At 37.7% G+C, this 26,835-nt stretch overlaps 1 protein-coding gene across 28 annotated transcripts; it reads left to right on the forward strand.

The window, feature by feature from the left end:
- The first annotated feature begins 1,681 nt into the window (after window positions 1–1,681).
- On the forward strand, window positions 1,682–26,616 carry MBIP (MAP3K12 binding inhibitory protein 1). Of its 28 annotated transcripts, none has more exons than XR_012507542.1 (12): window positions 1,682–1,878; window positions 5,452–5,571; window positions 7,350–7,574; window positions 7,660–7,756; window positions 10,252–10,317; window positions 10,558–10,710; window positions 14,149–14,246; window positions 17,608–17,650; window positions 18,985–19,023; window positions 24,001–24,108; window positions 24,481–24,583; window positions 26,091–26,616. XR_012507542.1 is itself a non-coding variant. In XM_045504321.2 (11 exons), the coding sequence occupies exons 1-10, from the start codon at window positions 1,750–1,752 to the stop codon at window positions 20,752–20,754; spliced, it is 1,032 nt and encodes a 343-aa protein (XP_045360277.1). In that variant the 5' UTR covers window positions 1,682–1,749; the 3' UTR covers window positions 20,755–20,777; window positions 26,091–26,616. The 28 variants fall into 28 exon arrangements, 17 of the variants coding, with proteins under 17 accessions (XP_045360277.1, XP_045360278.1, XP_074221727.1 ...); XR_012507543.1 differs by having other exon boundaries at window positions 26,094–26,616; XR_012507549.1 differs by lacking the exon at window positions 24,481–24,583 and adding an exon at window positions 19,343–19,412 and having other exon boundaries at window positions 26,091–26,132.
- Window positions 26,617–26,835: the final 219 nt, after the last annotated feature.

Consider the following 26,835-nt stretch of genomic DNA (forward strand, 5'->3'; position numbering starts at 1 on the left):
ATTGTAACAGAATCCCATAGAGAATTTATATACAGATCAAATGGCCATCAATTAATTCTGTATTAGGGGTTCAAGGGAACAAGTAATACTTGAAATTTCAAAGTCAGTGATGGCAAAGAAAAGAATGAGCAGTACCTTATTAAATATGGTATTCTTATACTATACAAAGTATGTTCCCAAATGTATTTCATATGTGTCCTGAATATTTGAAAACAAAACAATGAATGAATGAAAACAAATGATCTGAAACTGGTTGCTAATATGTTACAAAACAAAAACTTCTAGTTATCCCACTAGAATTATTCTCTAACAGAACTAAAGGCAAAGAAAATAGGCCAACATTGCAGAGAATCATGAATTTAGGTTAAATATGAGGATAAGTGGCTTGAATAGGAAGGTTGCTCAATTTGGGATTAGATATTGTGAAATCTTTTTCTGGATGTCTCTAGACATAGGCTGGGTTATAAACTGTATATCTTGCTGGGAACAAGGGAACAGACAAGATTACTTAAGATCCTGTCAAGCCTGTTGATCTTTGGAAATGAAAGCCTAATTAAGAGGCTCCCTGGGGACAGGTCAAAGGCGTTCTTTTATCCCACTGCCCTTAATCCCAGTTCCTTGATGCCTTATTCCTTCCCTTTCATTTGGCCTGCTCTAAAACTGAAGAATACACATTGTGCAAGTTTCCACCTCTGCTTCAACTGTAAATGCACTAGACTATTAGAATTAAGAATTTTAAGTCGCTCTCCCTTATCTCTAAACTGATGTTTATTTTTAAGTGCTTTTGAATAGAGTTTAACACTAAAAATTTCTAACCTTGTTTTGGTTTTCAACGGGACAACAAAATTTTTAACGTTAGACTCTGTAATATGACAAAGTTTCAAATATCTTTTAATAAAATTATCTGATAAGTAATACTTTTGTCAAATTTCAATTCGGATTTATCCTCTAATTTCAAAGATTGTGTTGCATGCAGTTACTTCATTGGGTGAAATTACTGTTGGAATCATATTGACACTGTTTCCCTTCTTTGAAACAGTTTTAGGATGAGTGTCTCTACCGTATCACCCAGAGAATGGCAACTGATGCAAGTTTTAAAACTTGACAGAATTATTTTGCATATTTAAGGTAATTAATATCATCCCTTTGAATGATATAGAAATGAGGTATAAAAGAGCGTTTCTTGTTTTATATCCTCCTCTTCCTCACATGAAAAATTGGTGATGTTAATTTGTGTACAGATGAAAACATTCTAAACAATTAAGACAATTCCGTGTGAGTTTTCAATGTTTAGAAATACGTGTGGGCACCGCTACATCCCTGGCCAGCGATCTTTCTCCAAACCACTCCACAGTGCCATGTTAAAATTTCAACTTTTAATTTGGGACTAAAACTCTAACATATAACTATAAAAGTTTTCTCTTACCAACACTTATAAGCAACATGTAACAGTCAAGGTAGGCTTCACGCAGCTAACTCTCATTAGATAACAACTTCAATCACAATCTCAAACACTGCGGCCAGCCTCGTTTAGGTTGTTATTAACCAGCTGGAGGTCCTCGGCGGAACGCTGTAGCTGCACCTGATTGGTGCATGTGCTTGTCAGTCACATTGAGAGGGTGGGTCCTCAAAGCCCCGCTCTAAACGAGACGCAGCGCTTTTACATCATCGCGGAGCGACGAAAGCTGGGAGGGAGGGGTAGGTTGTTAGTGCGCCTCGGTGCTGGCGGGGGCGGCCTACGAAAGTGTCATGGCTGCTGCCGCCGAGCTTAGTCTCCCGACCATCGGTGAGAGGAACCTGGAGCGGAGCTGCAGCCCCAACCTCTCCCGAGAGGTGGTCTGCGAAGTCTTTCGCTCCTTGCATACCCTGGCTGGACAAGTGAGTGGTGGCCTATGGGAGTAGGGGTCTGGGAACCATCCGGCCCCTCCCGCCTCTTTCCCGCGAGCCGAGGCGTGGGGCAGCGGAGGCTGCGGGGCGTGGGACCCGGCCTGAGTTGCCGAGGCCGGGGGAGGAGCCCGGGCCCGGCCGCCTGCGGTCCGGGTGAGGGTGGCCGCTCGGGTTAAATTCACGACCGGTTGCACGCCAGATTTTCTTGCAACTCTTCTCCCCAAGAGTGAGTGAGGATAGTGTTAAGTGAAAACCTGGTTCGGAGAGGAACACGCTTGGAGAGAATGGTTGCGGAAAAAGCTGCTCTGAGGGTTTGGGGGGCGCCTGGCTCTCAGGATTCCTTTTCCTCCATTTCATTCATTATAGACATGGATAGGTTAGTACGGCCTGAGATTTCTGGAAAAGCTCTCTTTTAGTCTTTTTTGGGTGATTTGCTTTTATGAGTCACTTGGTTATATTTTTTTCCTTCTGGCTCTTGCATCTCTTCCCCTTTCAAACCGGGAGAAAGAGAAAAGAAATTAGCCTAAACTATTTCTAGCTTAAGGTTAGATGAGTTATCCATGGTTGATACTGTTTGCATCACAGCTGTTGTTTAATTAGTTATTTAACTGTTAAGTAGTTTAACTGGCTAATAGTGTAGAAATGTCTTAATAAAATCGGGTTTGAATAGAAGTGCTCCTTAGACTGTAACCGTCAAGTCACTATTTTGTTTCATAGTGTAAAATGCAAAGCAGATTTTAAAATGAGAAACAATTGAGAATACGTTTGCTTTTAAAAAGGAAAAAATTTTTTTAACCATAGACAGAGTTAGGCATTTGTGTTGAAGCTAATGATAATTTCCTTTATGAAAATAGAGCGTTTGTCTGATTTGTAAAAGTTATTTTTAAAACCCTTGCGTGGGTGGAGAACCAGTCTTTTGAAACGGTATTTCAGTATTTTTAAAAACCCTAATGTTTGTCCTGACTTATAAAGAGCATTACTCTAAACATTGTTTGGTGTAATGAAACGATTATTAATAGAATCGGCTAAAAGTTAAAACTTTTAAACCCAGTTTTTGTCAAGGACTTAAAATTGCTTTTTAAGACTTGAGGACATTAATATTTCAATCTCAAGATTCAAGATCTGTAAATGGTTTAAAAGTTTGAGAACTTTGTATGGCGTGGACATTGGAACTTTAACGTTTTTTTATATCGTAACATCAGGATGAAAGAAGTTTACAGAAGTTTTTTCCCCTCGATGAGATACTTTGAAAAAAATAACATTAAGAAATAATTTAAACGTTCCTTTTGAAATATTTTGCATACTGATTTTGTAAAATTCATTTTAAAATTCTAAACATTCAGATATTCTGTAGGTAGAGATATGATTAAATTTTACTTATGTCCCTTGTCAAAAATGTTTAGATTAAGTATTTGGTGAATTTTCATGACAGAGTGAAGGGACCACCTATAAAAGTGTCAAAAAAATAAGGTTGTCTCATTAATTAACTGCTAACCACTTTGCTAATACTCTTTACATTTTGAGATGTATTGTTTAAAGATAAGAATAAAAGCCAGAGTACTATACTTATAAAATTGTCCCTGGTGGAAATCACTATTTCTTTTTTAAACAAGTTTAAGGAATTTTTAAGAAATGTATATTGTGATACGCCTAAATTCATTCTGTGTAGTATCATTGTATTAGATCTTCTCAATAGGAAACATAAAATTGAATGTTTAAAAAATGTTTTCTATCCCAGATTTCTGATTTACTGATTTTAATTTTATTGCTTGCTTCTGGATGTCCATTTTACCAAGTTGAGGATTATTTATTGTTAGTTTGGGTTTTCATCTTAATTTAATAAAGTTTTTACTGAAATACGTATTTTAAATAGTCTGTATTAATGACAGACTAATACATTTTCCAGTGAATGGTTTACAGTTACGAGTTCTATAGAGTAAAAATGCATAGAATTCGTATTACTAGTAGGGAATAGTTGGATGTATTGGAATAGTTTTAAAGTTAATTTGTGACATTGTTAGGTGGTTTTCTTCAAAGTCCAAGTATCTTTAATTGTACTTGAAGGCTTACATAATTCTGCTGAATTTCTGTAAATTATTACTTTCTCTAGAAAATTGGATGCTTTGCTTTGCTTGAGGATTTGCCTGCTTTGTCCCCAAACTGTATTCATAACTTTGTTATAAATGACCATAAAGCTTTTTAAGAACTGTAAAAGTATAGTAATAGTTTACTTCTACATGTAAGATATTGTCTAACGAAATCTTTTTAAGTATTAATTAAGATAAATTAAGGTTATAAGCTTAATGTAAAATCTTAGTTAAATTAATATAAACTAATTTTTGCCAGTGTGGCCTATACAGAGCTTCTTATTTCTTTATTCTTGTCTAGTATGGACTTTAATTATTTCTGGTCAAAGGATGGTAAATTTCGGTCATTTAGTGTTCATTCAGTATAGTGCATCTTTTGGGAACTTTGGATCTTTTCAGTTCTTTGATTCATCTTTTTGTTTTATTATAATTACAACTTAAAATCTATATTTGAACTAATGTAATATTTGTTTTTATTTTGTAGAAAATATGACTAATTTTAAATGATTTCTGAAAAAATAATATAGTTAACTTGATCCTATGATGCATTGTATCTATGTTTACTGTGAACACATGTCCTAGAAAAGTGGCGTTTTACTTTTATTCACTTGAAAGACTGGAGATAGAAGCTTTCCATCTCAAATTTTCACTCATTTCGATATTTTATATTCAGGTTCTTGGTAGCTTTCTGAATATAATTTTATTTTAATAGGTCACACATAGCCAATTTATAAGAAATTTTCATATAATGAGCCCTCACACTACTAGAAAATAGTGTTTTGAAATAGGTCTGGCTTTCTTTCCTTGTCTCTGGCCATTTATTTCACCTCTGTGGAAATGTAATTGTTTTTCAGATTTCCACAGCTAAAAAATAATTTTTATTTGAAGTAGATAAACATGTTGCCATTTATCCCTAGACTTTATAATATGTATGAATCATCTTGATTTTTAAATTATTTTTTAAATTGGTTAAAATTGAAAGCACAGTGTGACTCAGAAGACATCAGAGTAATATATTTCAGTTACGCATTTATGTACGTATTTAACACAAAGAAATGTGTATATCTTACCTTTCATAAATGTATCTGCCCCCTCTGTTTAATACTCTGAGCTAGAAACAGTAGGCTTCTGACTAGGACAAGCCTATCTTGGCTCAAATCCAAAGGTTTTTAGATATTGAAGTAGCAAAACCTCATGTTTTTGTCTTTTATGGCTGATTTTACCTGTAAGATGGTCCCATTACACAGACTTAAGAATAGAATTACAGTGAGATGTCATTCTGCTTTGCTACACAATTGCATCTTTCTTTGCCTTTTAAAATGGTAACTAGTTAGGACATTATAATGTATCATTAAAAACTTGAGAACTTTGAGCTAAATAGGCATGTTACTCTATAGAAATTTTATTTTTGTCACAATCTCATATGTACAGCCTAATTGTGTAATTTTTGTGATGTTGCTTGTTTGCCCTTTTGAAGCTTAACCTCAGAGATGATGTGGTGAAAATTACAATCGATTGGAACAAGCTCCAGAGCCTCACGGCATTCCAGCCTGCTTTGCTCTTTAGTGCACTTGAGCAACACGTTTTATATTTACAGGTAAATTTCTTGTTAAAAATGTTAACTCGATATTTAGAATAGAAATTAATTGTAGTTAAATTGTAAGCTGGAGTATTTGTCAGTTCAATCTTAACACTATATTAATAGTGTTATTAATAAAAGGTTACTTGAGCCAGATTGGATCCAAATCTGTTAATTTACATAGTGATCAGGACAGTTACAGGAATATAGCCTAATAGGCTGATGTGGGTATGAAGAGTGAATGAATGGAATTCTATTCAATTCTAGACTTGTACTGAAAATTCAATACAGTTGCATCTATGGTGGGTTATAATTAAGCAATAAGACACGGCAGGTGTGTGTCATGCTATGATAATGATTCCATGCCTTGGGTGAGTTTGGAGGCTCATGGAGTGCTTTCAGTGGTTCAAGAAGTGGCATTATCCCAGCATGACACATCCTGGAGTGTCTATTGCAATTAAACAGTTTCAGCATAGTTTTTAAAAAGAAAGTAATTTCTGTGACATTAATGTCTCATCTTAGGAAGTAGCCAGTCACTATTTTATCTTCTTTTTTCTTAAGCATTTAAAATAATTCATCCTTTATATTAAAAGGCAACACTGAGTTGTTAATTTATAATAGTATTGCTCTATTTTTTTAATATTTCAGTTCAATAACTGAACAGTACTATGACCTTGCTAGTTTCCAGCTGAACATCTTTGCAGTTATAATTAATGTAAGTTTGCAGTTTATCTCTAATCAAAGTATAAAGCTTGAAGTGTCAAAAAGGTTTGGATTGGTCAGTTTACTGCTATTGAGATGTCCTAAGGTTTCAGAAGAATATTTGGCATAGCAGACAATGGAAGCAAAATAGTAGGCATGAAAAAATAATTGGAACATTGACAAGTGTTGATGTGTTTTGACTAATGGAATAGACATTAATTTTCAGTCCTCTGTTCAATGACTTTATGGGAAATTTTAACTCTGTTTCATGTTAAAAGTGATAGTTAACCCTAGCTTGAAAGGGCGGAAGCAATGAGCTATAGCACTCAATTGAGGCCTAATGGGGGGGGGTGGGAATGGGGAATATAATTTACATTATACAACAGGGATTTATTTTCCCCCCTCTGGCATAGTGATAGGCATCTACCTCTTTTCAGCTGTGGCTTTTGGTAGGGTTTTGTTTGTTTGTTTGTTTGTTTTATCCTTGTTCGTTTTCTTTTTAAAAATTTAATTTCATGACCCAAGAAGATACCTTGCCATGTCAGGGAAAGCCTGAGTGTTCACTCAGCATAACACCTATATATTTCATGTCTATGCTCTCTCATTCACTTTGGCCAACTGTAGTTTCAAGTGGGGAATCTCCAGTGATACAGTGATAATGCAGGGCTTTGCTGAGTGAGAGCACTGGCTCTCATGTTAAGGAGGAAAAATACTAAGCCGTAGTGTTCTGAGGATGCATTTGAATGACATGTTAATTAAGTGGCATTGGTGCCAGAGGCTGAGGCTTTGATTTGGCACAAAATAAAAGATGAGTGACAGAATGATACCCTCAAAGAAAATTTAAAATTTCCTCAGGTTTTCTTTCTTTTCTTTCTTTTTTTTTTTTTTTAACAGATTTATAGCAAATGATATTGGTCACAATAGCAGAGAACAACAGCAAACACATGTGGTCAGATCTGTGTATGATATGCCTACCTTTTATATTTAGTTAATGGATATTAAATATTGTCTTAACAGAAATTTATGAGTATGGCAAATGTGTAATTAACTTTGATCAGTTTGAACCTCAGCAGATGGAATTATGTTCTTCTCAGCCTTTTTTAGCAAAACTTCAGCCTCTGATTAAAGAGGAGAATACAACTGTTGTTGAAGAGATAGGAAAAACAGAAACAGGGAACAAGAATGAAGTAAATGGCAAATTTCCCATTGGCGACCTACAGGAGGAAGAAAAGCACAAAGATTGTGATTTAGGAGATGTGAAAAAGACACAGATCCATTTTGATCCAGAAGTAGTTCAAATAAAGGCTGGAAAAGCAGAAGTAAGTTGTTTTTCTTTGGCGGCTGGGGGAGAATTTTTTTTTAATCGTATGTTTGAATTAAGACATGTCAACTTATTGTTTGTAGATTGACAGACGAATATCTGCATTTATTGAAAGAAAGCAAGCTGAAATCAATGAAAACAACGTCAGGGAATTTTGCAATGTTATTGATTGTAATCAAGGTAACTACCTAAAAGTTAATTTTTGTAGGATTTTAATGATCTTTCATTTATTTTTAAAAATGAATAACTTTAAGAACACAATTTATTTCACAGGCTTCTTTGGAAACTAAGGCAGCAGAATTTCCTTCTATTTAATAATAGACTATCTTGCAGCATAATTTTCATCTTGGTTATGCAAAAATCAAATAAATGCTAACATTAAAAGGCTAGTGTTTACCACAGGTTAAAAGATTGCTTTGAAGTTCCTTCAGGAAATGAAGATGAAGTTGTGGGTGGCAGGGTTGCTCAGTCTCACTAGTAACAAGGATCTAAGCTATATAAATTTCAAGTCTATAAAGGTACTTATAAAATTGTGATGTTAATACATGACGTGAACTTAGTCAAGTTAATACTCCTCAAGAGGGAGCAGTTTTCTCACTACTCCTTAGCTGTTTGAAATGTTTTATGTCACGATAAAACCAGTTTGTCATGAAGACGATGATGTCTTAGGCTTTTTCCGTTTTCTCTTCTAGCGTGTGCACTTGCTGTTTTCCATCAGCTGCTTTTCCTCTCCACATGGGGCTATAGTATATTTACACATCTGTAGGTATGCTGCAGAATACAAAATGGCAAAGCACTAGCATAGATCATATTCAGGCATCATAGTAATAATCAGAACAAGTAGTTCTTAGAAAAAATTACGGAGAAGAGTTCCTAATTGGAATGAACATTTTTCTTGTTGCCTCTGATATCTCTTGGCTAATTATTATGAACACAGAATTGTCAGATGAACCTAGAGTTGACTCTTACCATATTGGTACACTGATTCTCTTAATAATGAAATAATACAGGCTTGAGCTGGGTCCTAAATTCAGCCTTTTCTACTATGAACATTACACATGCATATGTCTAGGCTTGGCATATTTTACTGTTAGCTTTGCAGAACAGGTGCAGCAGTGGCAAAATCTCAGGTACTGTAATCCAACTGCAAGCAACCCATGAGAAAGGGTTTGTTGAGGGAGCAAGCACATGTGTCACTAATGTTAAACCTCTGTTCTCCCTGCTAGCTCTATTATTATAAACCACCAGGGGATAGAAATTGACAAGAATTGAAATGCTCAGCAGGATTCCTTGGCCCATTCAATGCCTTGCTGGCTCCAAACAGTGCTAGGAAGAATTGCTGTGGAGAGTGCTAGCACTCACACATTCACTATCTTCACACCATGCTGAATTTCTCTCTAATGGGTCAGTTAATCTATATATTTGGAATATAGCTCTGGAATGGATGATAGCTTCTTTTTTTTTTGACCCTAAGCCCCATGAAATGGTAGAAAGAGAATGGAGAGGTGATGGCCCTTTAAACATATTTTGAGATGTCTCAAAAAAAAAGAACAGAAAAAGAAAATGACTCTGTCTAGTATCTATACGTAAAAAGATAAGTGAATTTGGAATTTTAGTCACACAGAAGTAGTTCAAATAAAGGCTGTTTGATGTGTCAGCAGAACTATCTTAAGGAAGCAGACTGAAAAAATTCAAATGAATTGTAACATGTTAGTTTGCTCCTTTTAATACCTCTCAGTTGACCTAAATATAAACACTGGATTTTTATAAAGAATCAAATTCCATAGGAAGAAAGGGAATTTTCTATCACTACCTCTTTTACCATCTATTTTTTATTATAAAATGATCAATGGGAATTTTTCAGAAAATTTACTGCATTGCATGGTTTTACTTAATGTCATTTTAAAGATTATTTTGTAGTATTTGAGATGTTTCTATATTATATTAACATCATTACAACTTTCCCTTGGTTTGTAATTTATTTGTTGGTGTCTAACTTGAAAGAAACTGTACTTTTCAGCTTAGAAAAAAATTGAATACATTTTTACATTGTATCTTAAAATTATGTTTTTTAAAAAGAGTAGTCTGGAAAGAGATGGCTTTTGTGATTAGGAATTTTTTTCAATGAGCATTGGAAATCTAGGTAAAGTGTAAAACTGCTACAGGTTTCAAGGTCTTTTTTGTGTGGAGTTCTGAATAAGTGTTAAATGCATATCCCTTTTTATTAGACATTCAATAATTTGATCTTAAAGATAAAAATGCTGGGTTTTTTTTAAAAAGTATTTCAGTAAAAATAATGAGTTCTGTTTATTTCTGTGTGGAATTAAATGAAAATGTCTCTTTGGCTTAGAATTAACATACTTTCTATAACAAATTATTTTCTTCAAAGGCACAGATGATTTTTTAGGGATACTGGTATTCATTAAAAATTATATTAAACTATGCCACTGAGTGTTGAGGACTTTCCTATATATAAGTCAGGAATTTAGAAAAGTTTAGATATTACAAATTTTAGAGGGTAAAGATCACTAAATGTTATCCTGTATATGATAGTAATTTAGTTACTTTCTGATTATGAGTAATATGTTAATACGCATTATTTGAGGGTTATCAAAATCTCATACATTTGAAATTAAGAATGTATTTAAACTTACATTCATCTAAATTTTCCTTAGAAAATAGTTGTGCGAGAACTGATGCCGTTTTTACTCCTTACCCTGGATTTAAAAGTCACGTAAAAGGTACGTATCTTCTACATGAGACCTTCATCACTGACACAAGTTTATTCTAGATCAAAAGAAAAATGGAATAGAAATTACTTTCCTATCTAAGTTTTGTTTATTTTAAAATAAAACAAAAAGTCTTGCCTTTCTTTATACTTGTGTTTGTGGTTATGAAAAGAACATAAAGTACTGTTAGGGAGAGAGAATTTCTGCTTTTTGAAATGTAAATTTAATAGGCTCAAAAGTTTCCTAACTTAGTTTCTAGAGTTGTGAATACATATGGACCACAGACTAGACCTGAAGGAATTCAAGGGTCAGGCCATAACCCTAGCAGCATGCTGCGAGACTGCGGTAACCAGGCTGTGGAGGAACGACTGCAGAATATTGAGGCTCACTTGCGACTGCAGACAGGTAAGCAGAGGGGTGGGCAGTGTCCTCTAATGTGCCTTTGCCAGTGGTTAAAGAAATTCTAATTCATTTAGCCACTAGGGTTTATTAGTCATAGCTGAAAACTAATGTAGTCTTTTTCCTGCCATCAGCTTCACAACTTAACTATCTCATTCTTAGCACCCACTGTGTTAGGTACAGAGTATTGATAAGCGTAATCCTGGTCCTTTAAGATTTCCCTGTGAGGATGAGCATATAAATAAATGCCATAGGGGAGGTGACTAACGTTTATTGACAAATACTGTGTGTGCCACTCCCTGTGAAAGTATTATACAAAGTCAGCTCAGTATTTAACAGTGCCCTGTGAGATGCTGGTGCCCTTACCATTGTCAGATGAAGAAACTGAAGCTGTGAGAGCTCCAGCAACATGCCCAAGGTTGCAAGTGGCAACTAGAAATCACACCTAGATCTTAACTGGCTGCAAAGTCTGAGTCCCCCTCCCCATTTAGTCACCAGATACTGTTGATTCTACCATCTAAATCTCTCTCAAATCTGCCCATTCTATATCCACAGCTGCCACTCTAGTTGAAGTCACTGTGTTCTGGGCCTTAGACTTATGGAAGGGTATTAGCTGGTTGCTTTCCTACCCAACTTCCTCCTCAAGATCAGTTCTCTACCCTGTGGCCAAACTGGTTTCTCTAGAACTCAAGTCTGATCTTGCTACTCTTCCAACTAAAAATTCTTTGATGGTTTTCTGTTGTTCTTATATGCATACCAAACTTAGCACATATTCATTCATTCCACAGATAGGTATTAAGTTCTTGCTAGAAAAGCCAGGTACTATTCTAGGCACTGAGAATACATGTGAACAAAAATTCTAATACATAAATTATATGCTACACTTGAAGAGAAGGGCTGCAGATGATGGAAAACAGCTTGGCCAAGGGAAGGGAAAGGAGACTGGCACGGGAGGGGATTATGATTCTAAGTAACGTGATCTGCACCTGTCGTTCAGCCACATCTCTGGGCTTCCCAGCTCCGCTGGTTTTGCTGTCCTGTGGACTTTACCCAGGCTTTTTCTTCTGCCCATGCTTTTCCCTCCTGATCCCAGACTGCTGCAGATTCTCCTTTTGTATAATCTCAGTACCACCTGGTACTCTCTGTCCTTCTTTATAGCAGTTATCACAGTTCTATTGTTCAGTATCTGTCTCCCCTGCTGAATAGTGAGGTCTGTGAGAGCAAACTGTCATGCTCATTACTTTGTACCTGCGGCAGTACCTGGCACAAAACAGATATTCAAGTGTTTATTGAATAAAGGATTGCTCATTTCATCTTTTCAGATACATGCAGAGTACAGTGGGGACGCAAAGTGTTCCACTCCTTTCAGGGGAGGTCAAGGGATGGTATCCCTGGTGAAGTGACATTTGTGCCCTTGAAGGGCTAGTAGGAATTTTTCAGCAGGCAGGAGCAAAGCATTCCAAAACAGAACAGCATCTGCAAAAGGCACAGAGTGCGGCTGAGGGGACTTCTGAGTCCAGTCTAGCAAGTGTACTAGTGGATGGAGGCAGAAGAGGATAAGTGCATGAGTAGATCTTTGAGGACAGTAAGAGACAGTGTTAAAATTAATTCCCCTACCCCCAGGACTAGATGAATTTAAAAGACAACTGTGTAACAGGATTGACTGGGTTATTAAATCTAATATCAAGTAGTTAATTTTGAGAAGTATCTGTTGAATGCCTACTGTGGGCCAAGTGCCCTTTCAGCCAGGAGGGATACTGGGATGATGAAGTCACAGGTCCTGGCCTCAAGGACTTTATAATCTGAGAGAAAGATTAATAGTGAAGGGGAATGTCAGAGGGGCTGTGGAGGAAGGGTATGGTCGGGGCACAAGGAGCCTCCTTGTGAAAAGATTCAGGCAGTGCTTCATTGACCCAGTGATGCTTGAACTGGTTTTTGAGAGGCACAGAGGTGAGGCAGAGGACGTTCTAGGTAAGGGAGCAGCAGGAGCAAAGTCAAATAAGTTACTTATTTTACTTCAAGAGAAAGAACCACCAAGATCCTAGAATAAAAAACATTCTCCAAAAAATATATGTATATTTCTAGACTTTTTATATGTAACAAGTTGATACTTTTGATATGAAAATTTGCCCATATTCTTTAATTGCATAATGATTGTTTAATCATGTATTTATTCAGTCAGTGAATATTAAGCACCTGTGTATTCTGTGAACTGATGCTCCCTAGGTTTGTGCAGTGCACAGACTGCGCAGCCATACTCAGTGAACTCTCTTGGAGCTTTTATTAGAGTGGAGAAACAGGCAATAAATAAACAAAATATACAGACTGTCAAGGGGTAGTAGTGGTTTCAAAAAAAAGGGGAAGAGGTTATACGGGAGTGCCGGGTAGGGGGAGGTGGTAGCACTGGTATTTTTTAAAGGGTGGTCAGAGAAGGCCTTACTGATAAGGTAACTTCTGAGTCAAGACCTGAAGCTGGCGAGAGCAAGCCTTTTGAATGTGGAGGTGGAGGGAAACATGAGCGCTAAAGCTGTGAGGGTGCGTAGCCTAGTTGAGTAACAGAAGAAAGGAATCAAGTGACTGGAATGATACGAATTTGGGGAGAGTGTCCAAATTGTGTAGGACCTTGTAGACTATTGTAAAGGCTTTGGTTTTTAATCTGAGTGAGACGCGAAGGTATTGGAAGGTTTTGAGCAGAGAAGTTAACACTATCTGAATTACATTTTTAAAGGATCATTGGCAGCTGTGTTGCAAGTAGACTCTGGGTGCAAGGCAGAAACAGGGAGACCAATTTGGAGGTTGTGATAATCCAGGGAGAGAGGGTGGTGGTCTGGACCATAATGTTTACATCGGAGGTGCTGAGAAATGTAAAGGATTTGGGGTATAATAATAACCTGGAAATTTGAGTAACCTTAATTTTACCGCTCCACTCCCTAGAAGGTTTGTTTGTTAAGAATTATGGTAAAGGAGCTTTACCATATGTTTTTTAATGTTCTTCTAGGTTAAAGGAGAAAATATGGCACATAAGGAGAAATAAAAGTTGAAGAAAATGATAAGACATATTGCAGCCACTGAATTGAATTATCAGTTGTCAAAATGCATTTTTCTCCTCCTAAGTAACTGTCAGAGCCTATCAGAAATACAAGTTGTTCTATACAGGAACTATTCAGTCTTGTAAAATGAATTTAACATAAAACAAAACTCCTAGCAACGTAAGAAGCATAAATGGAGGTGGGGGAGAGGTGTAGATAGTAATATATCCCCTTAGTGTATAGTATGAAAATGTGAGCTAAAGATTTCACTCTGTTTTACTTTTGTTAATGTATTTTCTTAAATTTAAATTATTTCCCATTCTTTTGCATACATGTCTTCGCATGGTATTTTAAGAAGAAAAGTTGTAAGAAGAATTAACTAATCATACCTCGGATTTTTTTTTTAATGTATTAGGCGGTCCAGTGCCAAGAGACATTTATCAGAGAATTAAAAAACTTGAAGATAAAATCCTTGAGTTGGAAGGCATCTCTCCTGAATATTTTCAATCTGTAGTAAGTATAAATGTCTTTAAGAAATTAATGCTATTTTAGGATTATTCATCATTTAACAATTCACTCATTGATCTGCTGTGTGCAAAAGACTTTTAATAATTCAGTGATGAATGAACATAGTTCTTTGTAGAGAGTTACCTAGTTCTTTAAAGATTGTGATTCTGAATATTGTTTTATAGACTCTTAATTTCTTAAAAAGGGGTACTTTTATTGTACATTACCCAAGTACTCAAACTTAGGCCATTTCCGTGGCATAGTAAATCAGCCTGAATAGTGGTGAAAACTGTCACTCTGAACTTGCTCTCTTATAAAGCTAAGGCTTCCTCTGGGACCTGGCTGTCATTTATCCCTTCTGTCTCTTTAATCCCTCCCTCTCCACAGACTCCTTCCCTGAGCTCATACACAGTTCCATCTCTCCCCTATACCAAACCAGCACGCACCTCAATCTGCCACCCAACCTTTTTCTTTATCCTAACCACCAGACTTTTTGGAAGACTAGTCTATATTTGCTTAATTCCTCAACACTAGCATGCATTTATTTATTCATTCATTCTTTTTCCAAGGACATTAAAAACAATCTGTGCTGATAAGTATCCTCTTTGTCCTATCAGTGTGTTTCAGACAGGCAATCCTGAGCTCACTGTGTTGTTTTCTGCCGTCTTCTGGGGTGATTATACATGACACCTGCCTTTCCTGGGGTTTAATGTTTATTTTAAAGCAGTGCCATATTAGAAAGAACTAAAGTCGTGTAAAAGTGAGCAAAAATTTAAAATTGACTACATTTTTAGTGAAAATTATACTAAAACTTATTTCTGAAATATGTAAAATAGCTCAGTTAACATGAATCATTATAAGTCACTGGTGAAAATATATTTAGAATTTTTGGAGTAACAGCAGTCTTTCCAAAGTAAATTGGGATTTGAGTGAGATAGAAAAAAGAAATATTTCCCTTTTACTTCCCTTAAATATGAAATGAGGTTTATTAAAGTACTGAGGGCTGAAGCAAGGACTAAATAAGATAATGCCAGTCAGCACTCTGCACACTGTCTAGCACGTGGTAAAACTCAGTGAATACGAACCTTCATTTAGTTTCAGAAACCATCTATGAAGTAGCGGTATAAACATGGACAAGTCACACAATTCCTGTGGCCTTCTCTCATTGTAGAAGGTTTGTTGGTGGTTCTACATAATTACAAAGTTCTTTCCACTTTTAGGATTATTCTTTGTGTCTTCCTAGAAAACTTCATAAAGATTTTATGCCTTTTCCTGCACCAGTCTGCCATAAGCTTTTTTCTCATTTCTTCATTAGAAATCCCTAGGCAGGTTATTTTTTTTCTAGGACAATTTCATACCTCATTAATATAACTCTTGTTAACAAAAGAACTGATCTTACAAGAGAGTATCATAGTATTAGTGAGACTTTGCTCCATCGTTAATCTTTGCTCTCTGATTCTGATTTACAAAAGCTTAACATACATCTTACTAAATTTAGTTAACAAAAGAACAAGCACTTCAAATCATAATCTTGTTTCGGGAGATCCATTTATACACAGGACAGAATGTTTAGATGTTTGGTTAAAGAGATAGAAACAGATTGTACAAGACCTTAAATGCTGTCCCCAGAAGTTTAAAGTATTTGAAGTTAGAAAGGGAAAGTTGAGATCATTAAATTTCTTAAGAATTTGACTTTTGTTAGAAATTGAACTTCTGAAAAGTTTTTAGCTGCAATGTGTTTAATTCAGGTTCACATGTAAATGAGTTCTAAACACAGTTGGCTAGAGATTGATTATCATGGGTGACCTTGAAGCACAGCATGTGAAAAGGGAAACAGAAAAAAGTTATAAAATTGTACTCTGTTCATAAAACAGAACTAGATGTAAAATTCTTTCCATTTATGAAACAGATATAAAACTCCAAAACAAGTTGATGTACATAAAACAGGATTACAAGAAAGACTAGTATTTGTTGCACTTTTACATGTAATAGTTCTAAAGATCTTTATGCTTCACATGCAACATGGAAAGATTTGAATGTGGTAATGTTTTAAAATTCTTCAAGGGCATTGTTTAACAGACCATTTAAAAGATAACAGTCTTTGAGTATTTACAGAGAATTACTGATTTTAAACTTATAACCCTTGAAAACGGTAAGTATAATATACTTCACAAGTATATTTCCACAGTACTTTGTTCATTTTATAGCATTTCTCATTTACAATTATATGTTTACACAACTATTTTTCACACTATATTTTCAGCCTCTGAATGGCAGGAACTGTCTTGTTCATCTTTGAACACAGAGTGTAGTAGGCGTTGAATAAATATGCGAATGAATGGATAGGATTGGCTGATAAGTTAATTATTGGACTTTTAAAGGTATGTTAACTTTGTTCCAAAGTACTGACTAGGTGGTATCTTAACTCTAGTCTGTAACGGTAAGTCCTGGTTTTAAAGAGAAGCATGGTGAGAAGAGAGCGTTGGAGGCCACGTCAACTTCACGCACGCAGGTTGTGCATTTGTGAAGGTGATGGTCGGCCTATAGCATGAGGTAGACAAATGGATCCAGCTGGAAAATTGCAAACACATTTTGGAGGGCCTGAAGGTCACAGTAGCCAGTTTGCAATTCCATTGTCACTGGAGCACAATTAAGGTTTTGAGAAAGAGAAACCTGAATTTTTGGTTCCTGTCTGGTGGCATTGGGAAGTTGCGAGTTGGAGAGAGGGTTGGAGTCAAGGAAAGTAGCTTAGGAAACGTACCTTTGTCCATACCAGGGAGAAATGAAAGTCTGCATCAGGGCAGCGGGACTAGAAGAGAAGAAATGTTAAAGGCACTTGCCCTGTAACTCTTCACAACTGGTTAGAAGTAAGGAAGGTTGGTCATGGAAGAGGCTTTATCACTGGGTTTCCTTAGAGCTTGGGTTCCCTGGACCTCTGCGTACATGTGTTTAATAACCTTCGAGACACGGGCATTATAAGGGTAACTATAAATTACCTTCTAAGGTGACACAATGGGAAAGTAAAGACAATTTTGAATTATCTCTGTCTAGCTGTTTATTTAGTGTGCTGTGCTAAATATTTCCTCTCAGGTACTAAAACATTCAAATTTCTACCTTTTACACTGAGAGCTCCTTGTACCTTAAGAAAAAAAAAAGTTAAAGCTAGTCCAGTGCACCCACAGCAGGTATGTTTTAAGTGCTCTGCTTGTCAGCTGTTTGGCTCAGACCTAAAACAAGTCCCCAAAGCCACATTTTACTGTTTTTGAGTCATTGACCCACTAATGTCCTTGATCTGATACTTCTCACTTTGGTTTCATAATTCAGTGATTGATTGTTCGCTGACATGGAAACTGTCCGTATTTTACAGGTTAAGCTGTTAGGAAAACAAGAGGAAGTGTATTTTCATCAAGGTAAAAAGCCACTTCTTAGGAGGGTAGGAGACTAAGCCCTTACCTGCCCATAGGCCCCACCGCAGGTGCCTAGCTCCGTTTGGCAAAGGAAGGAGCACGTTTACATCAGCACCCCCTGCATACTGAGCAGTTCCAGCACTCACTGGTTTCCCGCTTACTAACGCTCCTGGTGAGAGGCGTACCTCAGAATTCTTTGAAAGCAGCTTTTGACACAAAGAAAGATGAGAATTTTTGCCTTTTCTTCTAAATCTCATGAGTAAGAAGTGTTCATGAGGAAAACATGCCACCTACGTTGCAGTGTCAAATGTACTAGTATACTCATTTACCATTCAGGAGCTGTGGTTCTGTGAAACTAAGAACAAAGTCAAGAAATAATTCACTAGATCAGGGTTTTAAAAAACACAGTAGTGTGTGGGTGAGAATGTTTGTTATCTGTTTCAGGTAGTAGATATTTAAACTCAAACTGGCTTAAACAGTGTGGAAATAATCTTATAAAATGGGTTCAACAGGAATACAGTCTGCAGGGTTAATTGATTTATTGTGCTAGATCATGATTGTCAAAGAATTGGGCTCTTTCCCCTCAGCTCTGCTTCGTGCTGGCTTTTTCCTCAGGCAGATGGTAAGAGAGCTGCTGTGCTTTCGGGTGTCCTGTCCAGGTGACAGCGGTGTCCAGAACAGCCTCCTTTCAGGGCTTTCTCTGAGAAGTGAGGAAGTTTTTCCCAGAAGCTCTCCCCATGCTCCCTAGTGGACCTCTCCTTAGTCATTGGCCAGAATTGGGCCTGTGCCCATTCTGGTAACTGACAAGACGGGTGGGGTGGATCAGTGGATGCGACCCCCCCTCACAGGGAGGAGCAGTGGATAGCTGCTCACTGAGACAACCACCGTGTCCACTGCAGTCAGTCAAGGCTGTGTGTGTGTGTGTTCATCCCTTTGCCTGGTATTCCTCATTCAGTGTTCCTCTGTCTGTTGCTGCTTCACTTGTTCAGTGTCCTGGGATGGAAATGTTCTAAGAAGGGAAACTAAGTAGAAAATCCTCAGAGCATCCCCATAATCACTCAGCTTCATCAGAAGCTGGAAATAAATGGGAAAGTGTGTGTAGCCAGGGACAATCATGTTGCTGTGATGTTATTACTGTGCACTTTTAATATCATCTTCGGAGGATAACTTCTAAAGTAAAAGAAGGCAGATACCACTTACAGATACTGGTCGGTGAGTTTGTGGGCTTTGTTTCTACCAGGGTTTTTCCTTATTTTGTTCACCAGTCTATAAAGGAAAATTGTTTAGGTGTTTCTCAGCACTGATCACTTTTTTTTTTTTTTCTACTTTTAATCTAGAATTTTTCTGGAAAAAGAAGAAAAGTTCAACCACCTCAAGTAAGTTACTACGTTTTCATTTTGGTTTCTGAAATAGTGTGATTGGTTTTATACCTTTCTTATTAATAAAAGTTTCTTCTATGGTTGCTTTTAGGTCATACCCTGGGATTTAGAACTAAAAAAAGGGGGGAGCAACATAAGTTAATGTGTTGAATTAGAGAAATAATTTTATTTCAAGGGCATGGCATGACTCAGATGGACCAAATAAATGTTAAAGTCTTCATCCAGAAGTTAACTATAGAAGAAAGTATCAGTTACAAAACGCTGACAAATAATAAATGCTCAAGTACTTTAAATCTCATCCCCGCACCTTTTGCAGACACCACTAGTAGCATCTAAATCAAGAACCCCTTGGTGATGCATTGTTGACAAAAATTTTCTTCCATTCCGTAAGTTGTCTTTTCGTTTTGTCAGTGGTTTCCTTTGCTGTGCTGAGCCTTTTAAGTTTGATCAGGTCATATTTGTTTATTTTTGCTTTTGCCTCGGAAGACGGATCTAAGAAAATCTTGCTGTGATTTATGTCTGAAAATGTTTTGCCTATGTTCTCTTCTAGGAGTTCTATGCTATCATGTTCATATAATTAGGTCTTTGAACTAATTTGAGGTTTTTTGTATATGGTATGAGGGAGTGATTTGATTTACATGCTGTTATCCAGCTTTCCCAACACCACTTGTTCAAGAGTGTCTTTTCTCTATTGTATATTGGCTCCTTTGTTGTAGATGAGTTGACTATAGATGTGTGGGTTATTTGGGGGCTGTCTGTTTTTGTGCCAGTACCATGCTGCTTTGATTACCCTAGCTTTGGAGTACAGTTTGAAGTCTGGAAGGGTTATACCTCCAGCTTTGTTCTCTTTCTTCAGGATTGCTTTGGCAGTTCTAGGTCTTTTGTGGTTCCATATAACTTTTAGGGTTATTTAGGGTTAATTGTTCTAGTTCTGTTTAAAAAAAAAAAAGTCATAGGTATTTAGATAGCTATTGCATTAAATCTGTAGATTGCTTTGGGTAGTATGACCATTTTAACAATATTAATTCTTCCAGTCCAAGAGCACCGGGTGCCTTTCCATTTCTTTTGAATCACCGTCAGTCTCCTTTATCAGTTTTTGTATAGTCTTTCACCTCCTTGGTTAAGTTTATTCCTAGGTGCTTTTGTTTGTTTGATACAATTTTAAACAAGACTTTAAAAAATTTTCTTTTCCTGATATTTCATTATTAGTGTAAAGAAATGCAATAGACTTCTGCTTATTAATCTTGTATCCTGTTACCTTGCTGAATCCATGTATTCTAATAGTTTCTGTGTTTTAAAGACTTCAGGTCTCTCTATATAACCATGTCATTTGCAATTATTGACAGTTTTATCCCTTCCCCTCCAATTTAGATACTTTTTCTTTCTTTCTCTTGACTGGCGGCTGTGCTGGGACTTCCAATACTGTGTTGAATGGAAGTGGTAAAACTGAGCATCCTTGTCTGGTTCTTGAATTTAGCAGTTAGGCTTTCAGCTTTAAACTGTTGAGTATTATTTTGGCTGTGGGTTTGTTGTAAATAGCCTTTATTATGTTGAGATATTTTCACTTTGGTGAGAGTTTTTACCATGAATGGATGTTGAATTTTGTCAAGTGCTTTTTCTGCATCTATTGAGATGATCATGTGTTTTTTGTCTTTTGTTAATGTAGTGTATCACATTGATTTGCATATGTTGGACTGTCCTTGTGACCCTGGAATGAATCCCACTTGATCATAGCGTATGATCCTTCTAAGGTATTGTTGGATTCAGTTTGCTAATGTTATTGAGGATTTTTGCATCTGTATTCATCAAAGATAATTGGCCTATAGTTTGGTTTTTTTTTTTTTTTTTTGTAGTGTCTTTTTCTGGTTTTGGTATCAGGGTGATGGTGGCCCAGAATGAATTTGGGAGTGTTCCTTCCTCTTCAGTTTTTTGAAATAGTTTGAGAAGGATAGGTGTAAGTTCTTCTTTGTATGTTTCGTAGAATTCCCCAGGGAAGCCATCCAGGCTTGGACTTTCCTTTGCAGGGAGTTTTTCTGATTACAGAATCTGTTTCACTTCTAGTGATCAGTGTGTTCAAATTGTGTTTCTTATTTTGTTTATTTGGGTCCTCTCTTCTTGGTGGACCTGGCTAGAGGTTTGTTGACTTTATCTTTAAAAAAAATACAGCTCTTGGTTTTCTTGATAATTTTCTAATTATTTTAGGTGGTAGGTTAGGTTGTGATTTTTTCCTTATTTAGAGAAGAGCCTTCAATAATTCTTTTAGAGTAGGTTGAGTAGTGCTGAATTACTTTAGTGTTTGCTTTTCTGAGAAAGCTTTATCTCGCCTTCTATTCTAAATGATAATCTTCCTGGGTAGAGTATTCTAGGTTGTGGATTGTTTTACCCCCCTTTCAGGACTTTGAATGTATCATGCCACTCTTTTCTGGCCTGCAAAGTTTCTGTAATCAGCTGATAGCCTTATGTGGGTTCCCTTGTGACTGACTCTCTTGCTGCCTTTAGAATCCTCCCTTTAGCGTTCACTTTTGCCATTTTAGTTATGACATGTCTTGGTGTGGATCTGTTTGGGTTTGTCTTGATCTGTCTTCCAGGCCACTAACTCATTCTTTTGTGTCATTTAGTCTGCTATTCATTGCTTTTAGATTGGTTTTTATCTCAGCAATTGCACTGTCTGTTGGGTTGTCTTGTTTTGATTTACAGTTTTTAGTTCCTTTTTCCAGTGATCTGCATTTCTATTAATTATCCTTTAATTCAGTTAGCATTTTTATTACCATCTTTTTGATCTCAGGGTCTAATAGACTGGTGAACTCATGTTTTACTTATTCTTTCAGGTGATTTGTCTTTTTTCAGTTTTCAGTTTTAGGTAGAATTGTTACAATTTGAACATATACAATATACTGCACATTTTTAAAAATTACATATATGTACTATACATTGTTTCTAAGAACGTTTAGAACTTTAGCTTTTTAAGCTTACATAGTTATCAAAGGAATAAAGCCAACCACAAAATAAATACTTCAAAAAGATACTTACACCCCACTATTAACAGTAACATAATTGCTGAGATATGGAAGCATCCTAAGTGCACATCAATAGATGAATGGATAAAGAAGAGGCAGCATAAATACGTAGTGGAATAGAACTCACTCATAAGAAAGGATATTTTGCCATTTATGGCCCTTCATTCTGGGTTTTTTTAAATGGAAAAAAAAAGTGAATTTTATAAACGGCATAAACATTTCCATTGTATCAAAAACAACAAAATACCTAGATATAAACTTAACCAAGGAGGTTACCTATACTCTGAAAACTGTAAAACACTGAGGGAAATTGAAGATGATACAAAGAAATGGAAAGACACCTTGTGCTCTTGGATTGGAAGAATCAACATTATCAAAATGGCCATACTACCTAAAGCAATCTACAGATCCAGTGCAACCCCTGCCAAAATACTCATGATACTTTTCACAGAACTAGGACAAAACAATTCCAAAACGTATGTGGAACCATAAAAGGACCCGAATTACCAAAGCAATCTTTTGTAGGTTTTTTTTTTTCCGTCTGTCTGCTTGTTCTCTTTTATGTTTTGATGACTAGAGAAGTTCGTTTAACATTTGTTATAAAGCTGGTTTGGTGGTGCTGAATTCTTTCAGCTTTTGTTTATCTGTGAAGCTTTTGATTTCTCCATCAAATCTGAATGAGAGCCTTGCTGGATAGAGTATTCTTGGTTGTAAGTTTTCCCCTTTCATCATATTAAATATATCATGCCCCTCCCTTCTGGCTTGCAAAGTTTCTGTTGAAAAATCAGCTGATAATCTTATGGGAGTTCCCTTATGTTATTTTTCTCTTGCTAATTTTAATATTTTCTCCTTAACCTTAATCTTTGTCAATTTGATTATTATGTGCCTTGGTGGGTTCCTCCTTGGGTTGATCCTGTGTGGAACTCTGCAATTCCTGGACTTGGGTGAGTGTGTCCTTTCCCAAGTTGGGGAAGTTTTTAGTTATTATCTCTGCAAAAGTTTTCTCAGGTCCTTTCTCTCTTCTCTTTCTGGGAGCCCTGTAATGTGAGTATTAGTGCACTTCCTGTTGTCCCAGAGCTCTCGTAAACTGTCCACACTTCTTTTCATTATTTTTTTCTGTTCTGCAGTAGTGATTTCCACTAATCTGCCTTCTAGCTCACTAATCCATTCTTCTGCCTCATTTAGTCTATTCTTGGTTCCTTCTTTTATTCTTCAGCTCTGTTTGGGTGTTCTTTATATTTCCCAGCTCTTTGCTAAACACTTCACTCTCTGTAGCTATACTTTTTTTGAGTTCTCTGAACACCTTTGCCATCATTACTTTAAACTCTCAGGTAATTGCCTATCTCCTTATCACTTCTTTCTCCTTCTGGGATTGTATCTTGTGCCTTGGCCTGGGAGATATTCCTCGGCCACCTCACATTGTTTATCTTTCTATTTTTATTGTTAGGTAGGTTAGTTAACATTTCTAGACCTTGGAGAGGTGGCCCTCTGTGGGAGATGTCCTATGCCTCCCAGCAGTACACTCCTCTCTTGTCACCCAAGGGCCAGGCTCCTGCTGGTCCCAATGTAGAGTCTGGCCTGTGTTTGTGGATTCCTTCCACAGGCTCTGGGATTGTTTTCTTATTTCTGGTATCTGCCCCTGGTGGGTGAGGCTGGACTAGAGGCTTATGCAGGTTTCCTGGCAGGAGGAGCCGATGCCTGCCTACTGCTGGGTGAAGCTTGGTCCTGGACCTCTGGTGGGTAGGGCTCTGTCTAGAGGCCTTTGTGGCTTAGGAAGTCTGCTGATGGGTGGGGCTGTGTTCCCACCTTGTATGCTGTTTGGCCTGAGGCTTCCCTACAGGCTGTTGGGTGGGGCTAGGTCTTGGTGCTAATGATCCAATCAAGATGTGAGCCTCCAGGAAAGTTCATGTAGATGAACACTCCCTGAATGTCTGCCACCAGCTTTTATGTCCCCTAGGTAAGCTGCAGCCGCCCCCCATGTCCCCAGGAGACCCTCCAAAAGCAGCAGGCAGGCCTGGTCCAGGTTCCTATGAAATCACTGCCTCTGCCCTTGGACCTGGCACACGTGAGTTTCTGTGTACAGTCCCCAAATGAATGAAGTCTCTGTATCCCCCAGTCCTGTGGGGCTCCTGGAGCTAAGCCCCGCTGGCCTTCAAAACCAGATATCCTGGGGTCTCCTCCTCCCAATGCTAGAACCCTGGGCTAGGGAGCCTGAGGTGGAGCTTAGAGCTCTCACTCCTGGGGGAGGGCCTCTGCGGCTTAATTATTCAGCTTGTGGGTCACCCGCCCGGGGGTATGGGGCCTGCCTGTACCGCGAGCACGCCCCTCCTACCTTCCTTCTGTGGTTCCCGCTTTACGTTTCCAGTTGAAGATGTTTTTTAGGTTCCAGTCTTTTTTTTTGATGGTGGTTTTGCAGTCAGTTGTGGTTTCATTGTAGTCGTGAGGAGAGGCGAGCTCGTGGGCCTTCCATCTTGACTGGAAATCCCTGATTTATCCTGTTCTTTTAATTGGGAGCAGATTCTTCTGCCTTTTCATCTCAGGTAACTGTTTCTCCTAAATTCATAGAGATAAAGTTGTCTACTGTGGTCTTGAAAGGGTGTTTCTATGTAGGAGCTCCCCTGTGTAGATTCTGTGTCCAGCTCTTAGGGGCAAGGGCTGGTTCTGGTATGGATGACGTCTCTCCTCTGGGTGTGTTGCCGGTCATCCCCTTGATAGGGACGTGGTTGGTGTTGGTATCTAAAACCTCTGCAGGGTGTGAGGCGGAGCTTCCTCTCTGCTTTGTAGCTGTTGCCTCCCTGTCAGGGGTGGGTCTGCTCCCGAGTTGTTGGCGTAGAAGCCCTGAGGGTCAGAGAGGGTCAGATGCAGTCAGGCTTCTTTGCTCTTGAGTATGTACCCTGCCCCAAAGGAGGTGATTGCTGAAGCCTGAAGCAGTGAGGCCGCTGCGGTCACAGGCTCTATGTACGCACTGCCTGTGTGGGTGTCCGTGGTCCAGCTCAGAGGCAGTGCAAGGTGTGTCATGGAGGAGGCAGGGCTGTTGTGGCTGCCTCTGTGGACTTCTTCCCCCGGGACGTTTCTTCCCCAGATCTAGCACTAAGCTGTGGTGTGGAGTGGGTGTGCTGGGGCACAAACCACTGTGGCTCCGCCCGGATCACACCTCAGGCACCCTGGTCGTCTCTGCAGAGCTAGACAGTCTTTTCCCAGTGCTTGATAGGCCCAGACCACCCCGGCTGTGGTGCTCCCCCCTTTGGAGTGGGAAGTGTAGTGAGGCGGCATCTGCCAGTGCGAGGCTGTCGGAAAGCCAGCACACACACTTCTCCCGAGTAGAGTCTAGGCTTCTCCAGCCCTTGCGTCTGTCCCAGTGGATTTCCCAGCAGGCAAGGGGGCTTGTCCCCTCTGTGCAGGACCCCAGGAGTGGAATTCCCAGGTTGTGGCTCAGCCTGCTCGCCCCCCAGTGCCAGGGTCTGCCCATGCAGGCCTTCTTCCTTACAGATCCCCCTCAGGGCACAAGTCCCAACCCAATGCCTTTTTTTCCTTATCTTACTTGGTTTTGTGGAGATCTTGTAGCTTTGGTCGTGTAGTTCTTCTGCCAGTTTCCAATGAGAATTGTTCCACATGTGGATATATTTTTGATGTGTTTGTGTGGGGACTTGCGCTCCACAGCGTCTTTCTCCATAATCTTGATCCCACTCTACTTGTTTTTTTCCAGGAGATAGTTAATTACGGTTAATCTATCAAAATTTAAGCAGTTAAACAAATTCTAAAAAGAACAGTCAGTTGAAAAAAAATTGTTTTTACAATGCTTTCAGAGTATATAAAAAGGTCCAGGCTTAGTCATTAGAAAAATGGAAAGTCAGAAATAGTTGACTGTAAGTTTAAAGGCATAAAATAACAAGGTCAACATAAATAGTTCAATTTAAAAATTATTCTCATATAAAATATCCAAAAACATGGTAAATATCTTTTTCTCATATTTATAGTACATTTAGTATTTTGTCTGCATTAAGATACTAAAGAGTCTTATTCAGCAATTTGTGTTATTATTTACAGCAGAACTATTCACTGGCTGAACTTGATGAGAAAATTAGTGCCCTCAGACAAGCCCTGCTCAGAAAATCAAGAGAAGCAGAATCCATGGCAACTCATCACCTTCCATGAAAAAGTCCTCTTTCTTGTCACTTTACTTTTTTAGATACATGTGTGCACCTTACACTGTAATTAGTTAAGTGGATATGTGTTTATCAGTGTAGACTTACCTCTGAAATCAAGGTTTATTTTCATGTGAGTTCACTTTGTAGCAAGCAGTCTTCATATATTCCAGTGTACTTTGAAATAGTTAATGCATTGAAAATAGCATTGTCAGAATTTAGTCCCTTCTGTTTTAAAGGAGGTTATATTTGAAAGTACATCTTTTTGTGTGTTTACCACAGAAAGGAAGATTTACTTTGAATAGTGATACTTAAGAAGGCTTTATATTTGTAACATTTATGTTAACCAGTTTTAGTTTAAATCTGTACTTTGTACATAATAGGCATTCAATAAAAATAGTGATTTTTAAATAAATGTATATACTTTTTCCAAGTGTCAGTTTTAATCTAGTAGATCGTGTCCCCTTAATCTCTTTGTGCCTTAATTTCCTTACCTGCAAAGTGGGAATGATAAGAGCCGTCATGAACAATAGGCGACATCATGCACGTACAGCTTTAAAACTGGCCTAAGGGAAACACTCAGTAAATGTTAGCTATTATTATTATTCATTATTACTACTGTATTGTAAAACCAAGTCTGTCTTTGG

Source organism: Camelus bactrianus, chromosome 6 (genome assembly GCF_048773025.1).
Source record: "Camelus bactrianus isolate YW-2024 breed Bactrian camel chromosome 6, ASM4877302v1, whole genome shotgun sequence".
Taxonomy (NCBI): domain Eukaryota; kingdom Metazoa; phylum Chordata; class Mammalia; order Artiodactyla; family Camelidae; genus Camelus; species Camelus bactrianus.

Excerpts from the sequence above, each read along its gene's own strand:
- MBIP (XM_074365624.1), top strand. The coding sequence starts at position 1,750 with ATGGCTGCTGCCGCCGAGCTTAGTCTCCCGACCATCGGTGAGAGGAAC. Across the intron at positions 5,572-7,349 it reads AACACGTTTTATATTTACAG|CCTTTTTTAGCAAAACTTCA; the intron begins GTAAATTTCTTG and ends TGTTCTTCTCAG. Across the intron at positions 10,318-10,557 it reads ATTTAAAAGTCACGTAAAAG|TTTCTAGAGTTGTGAATACA; the intron begins GTACGTATCTTC and ends TTCCTAACTTAG.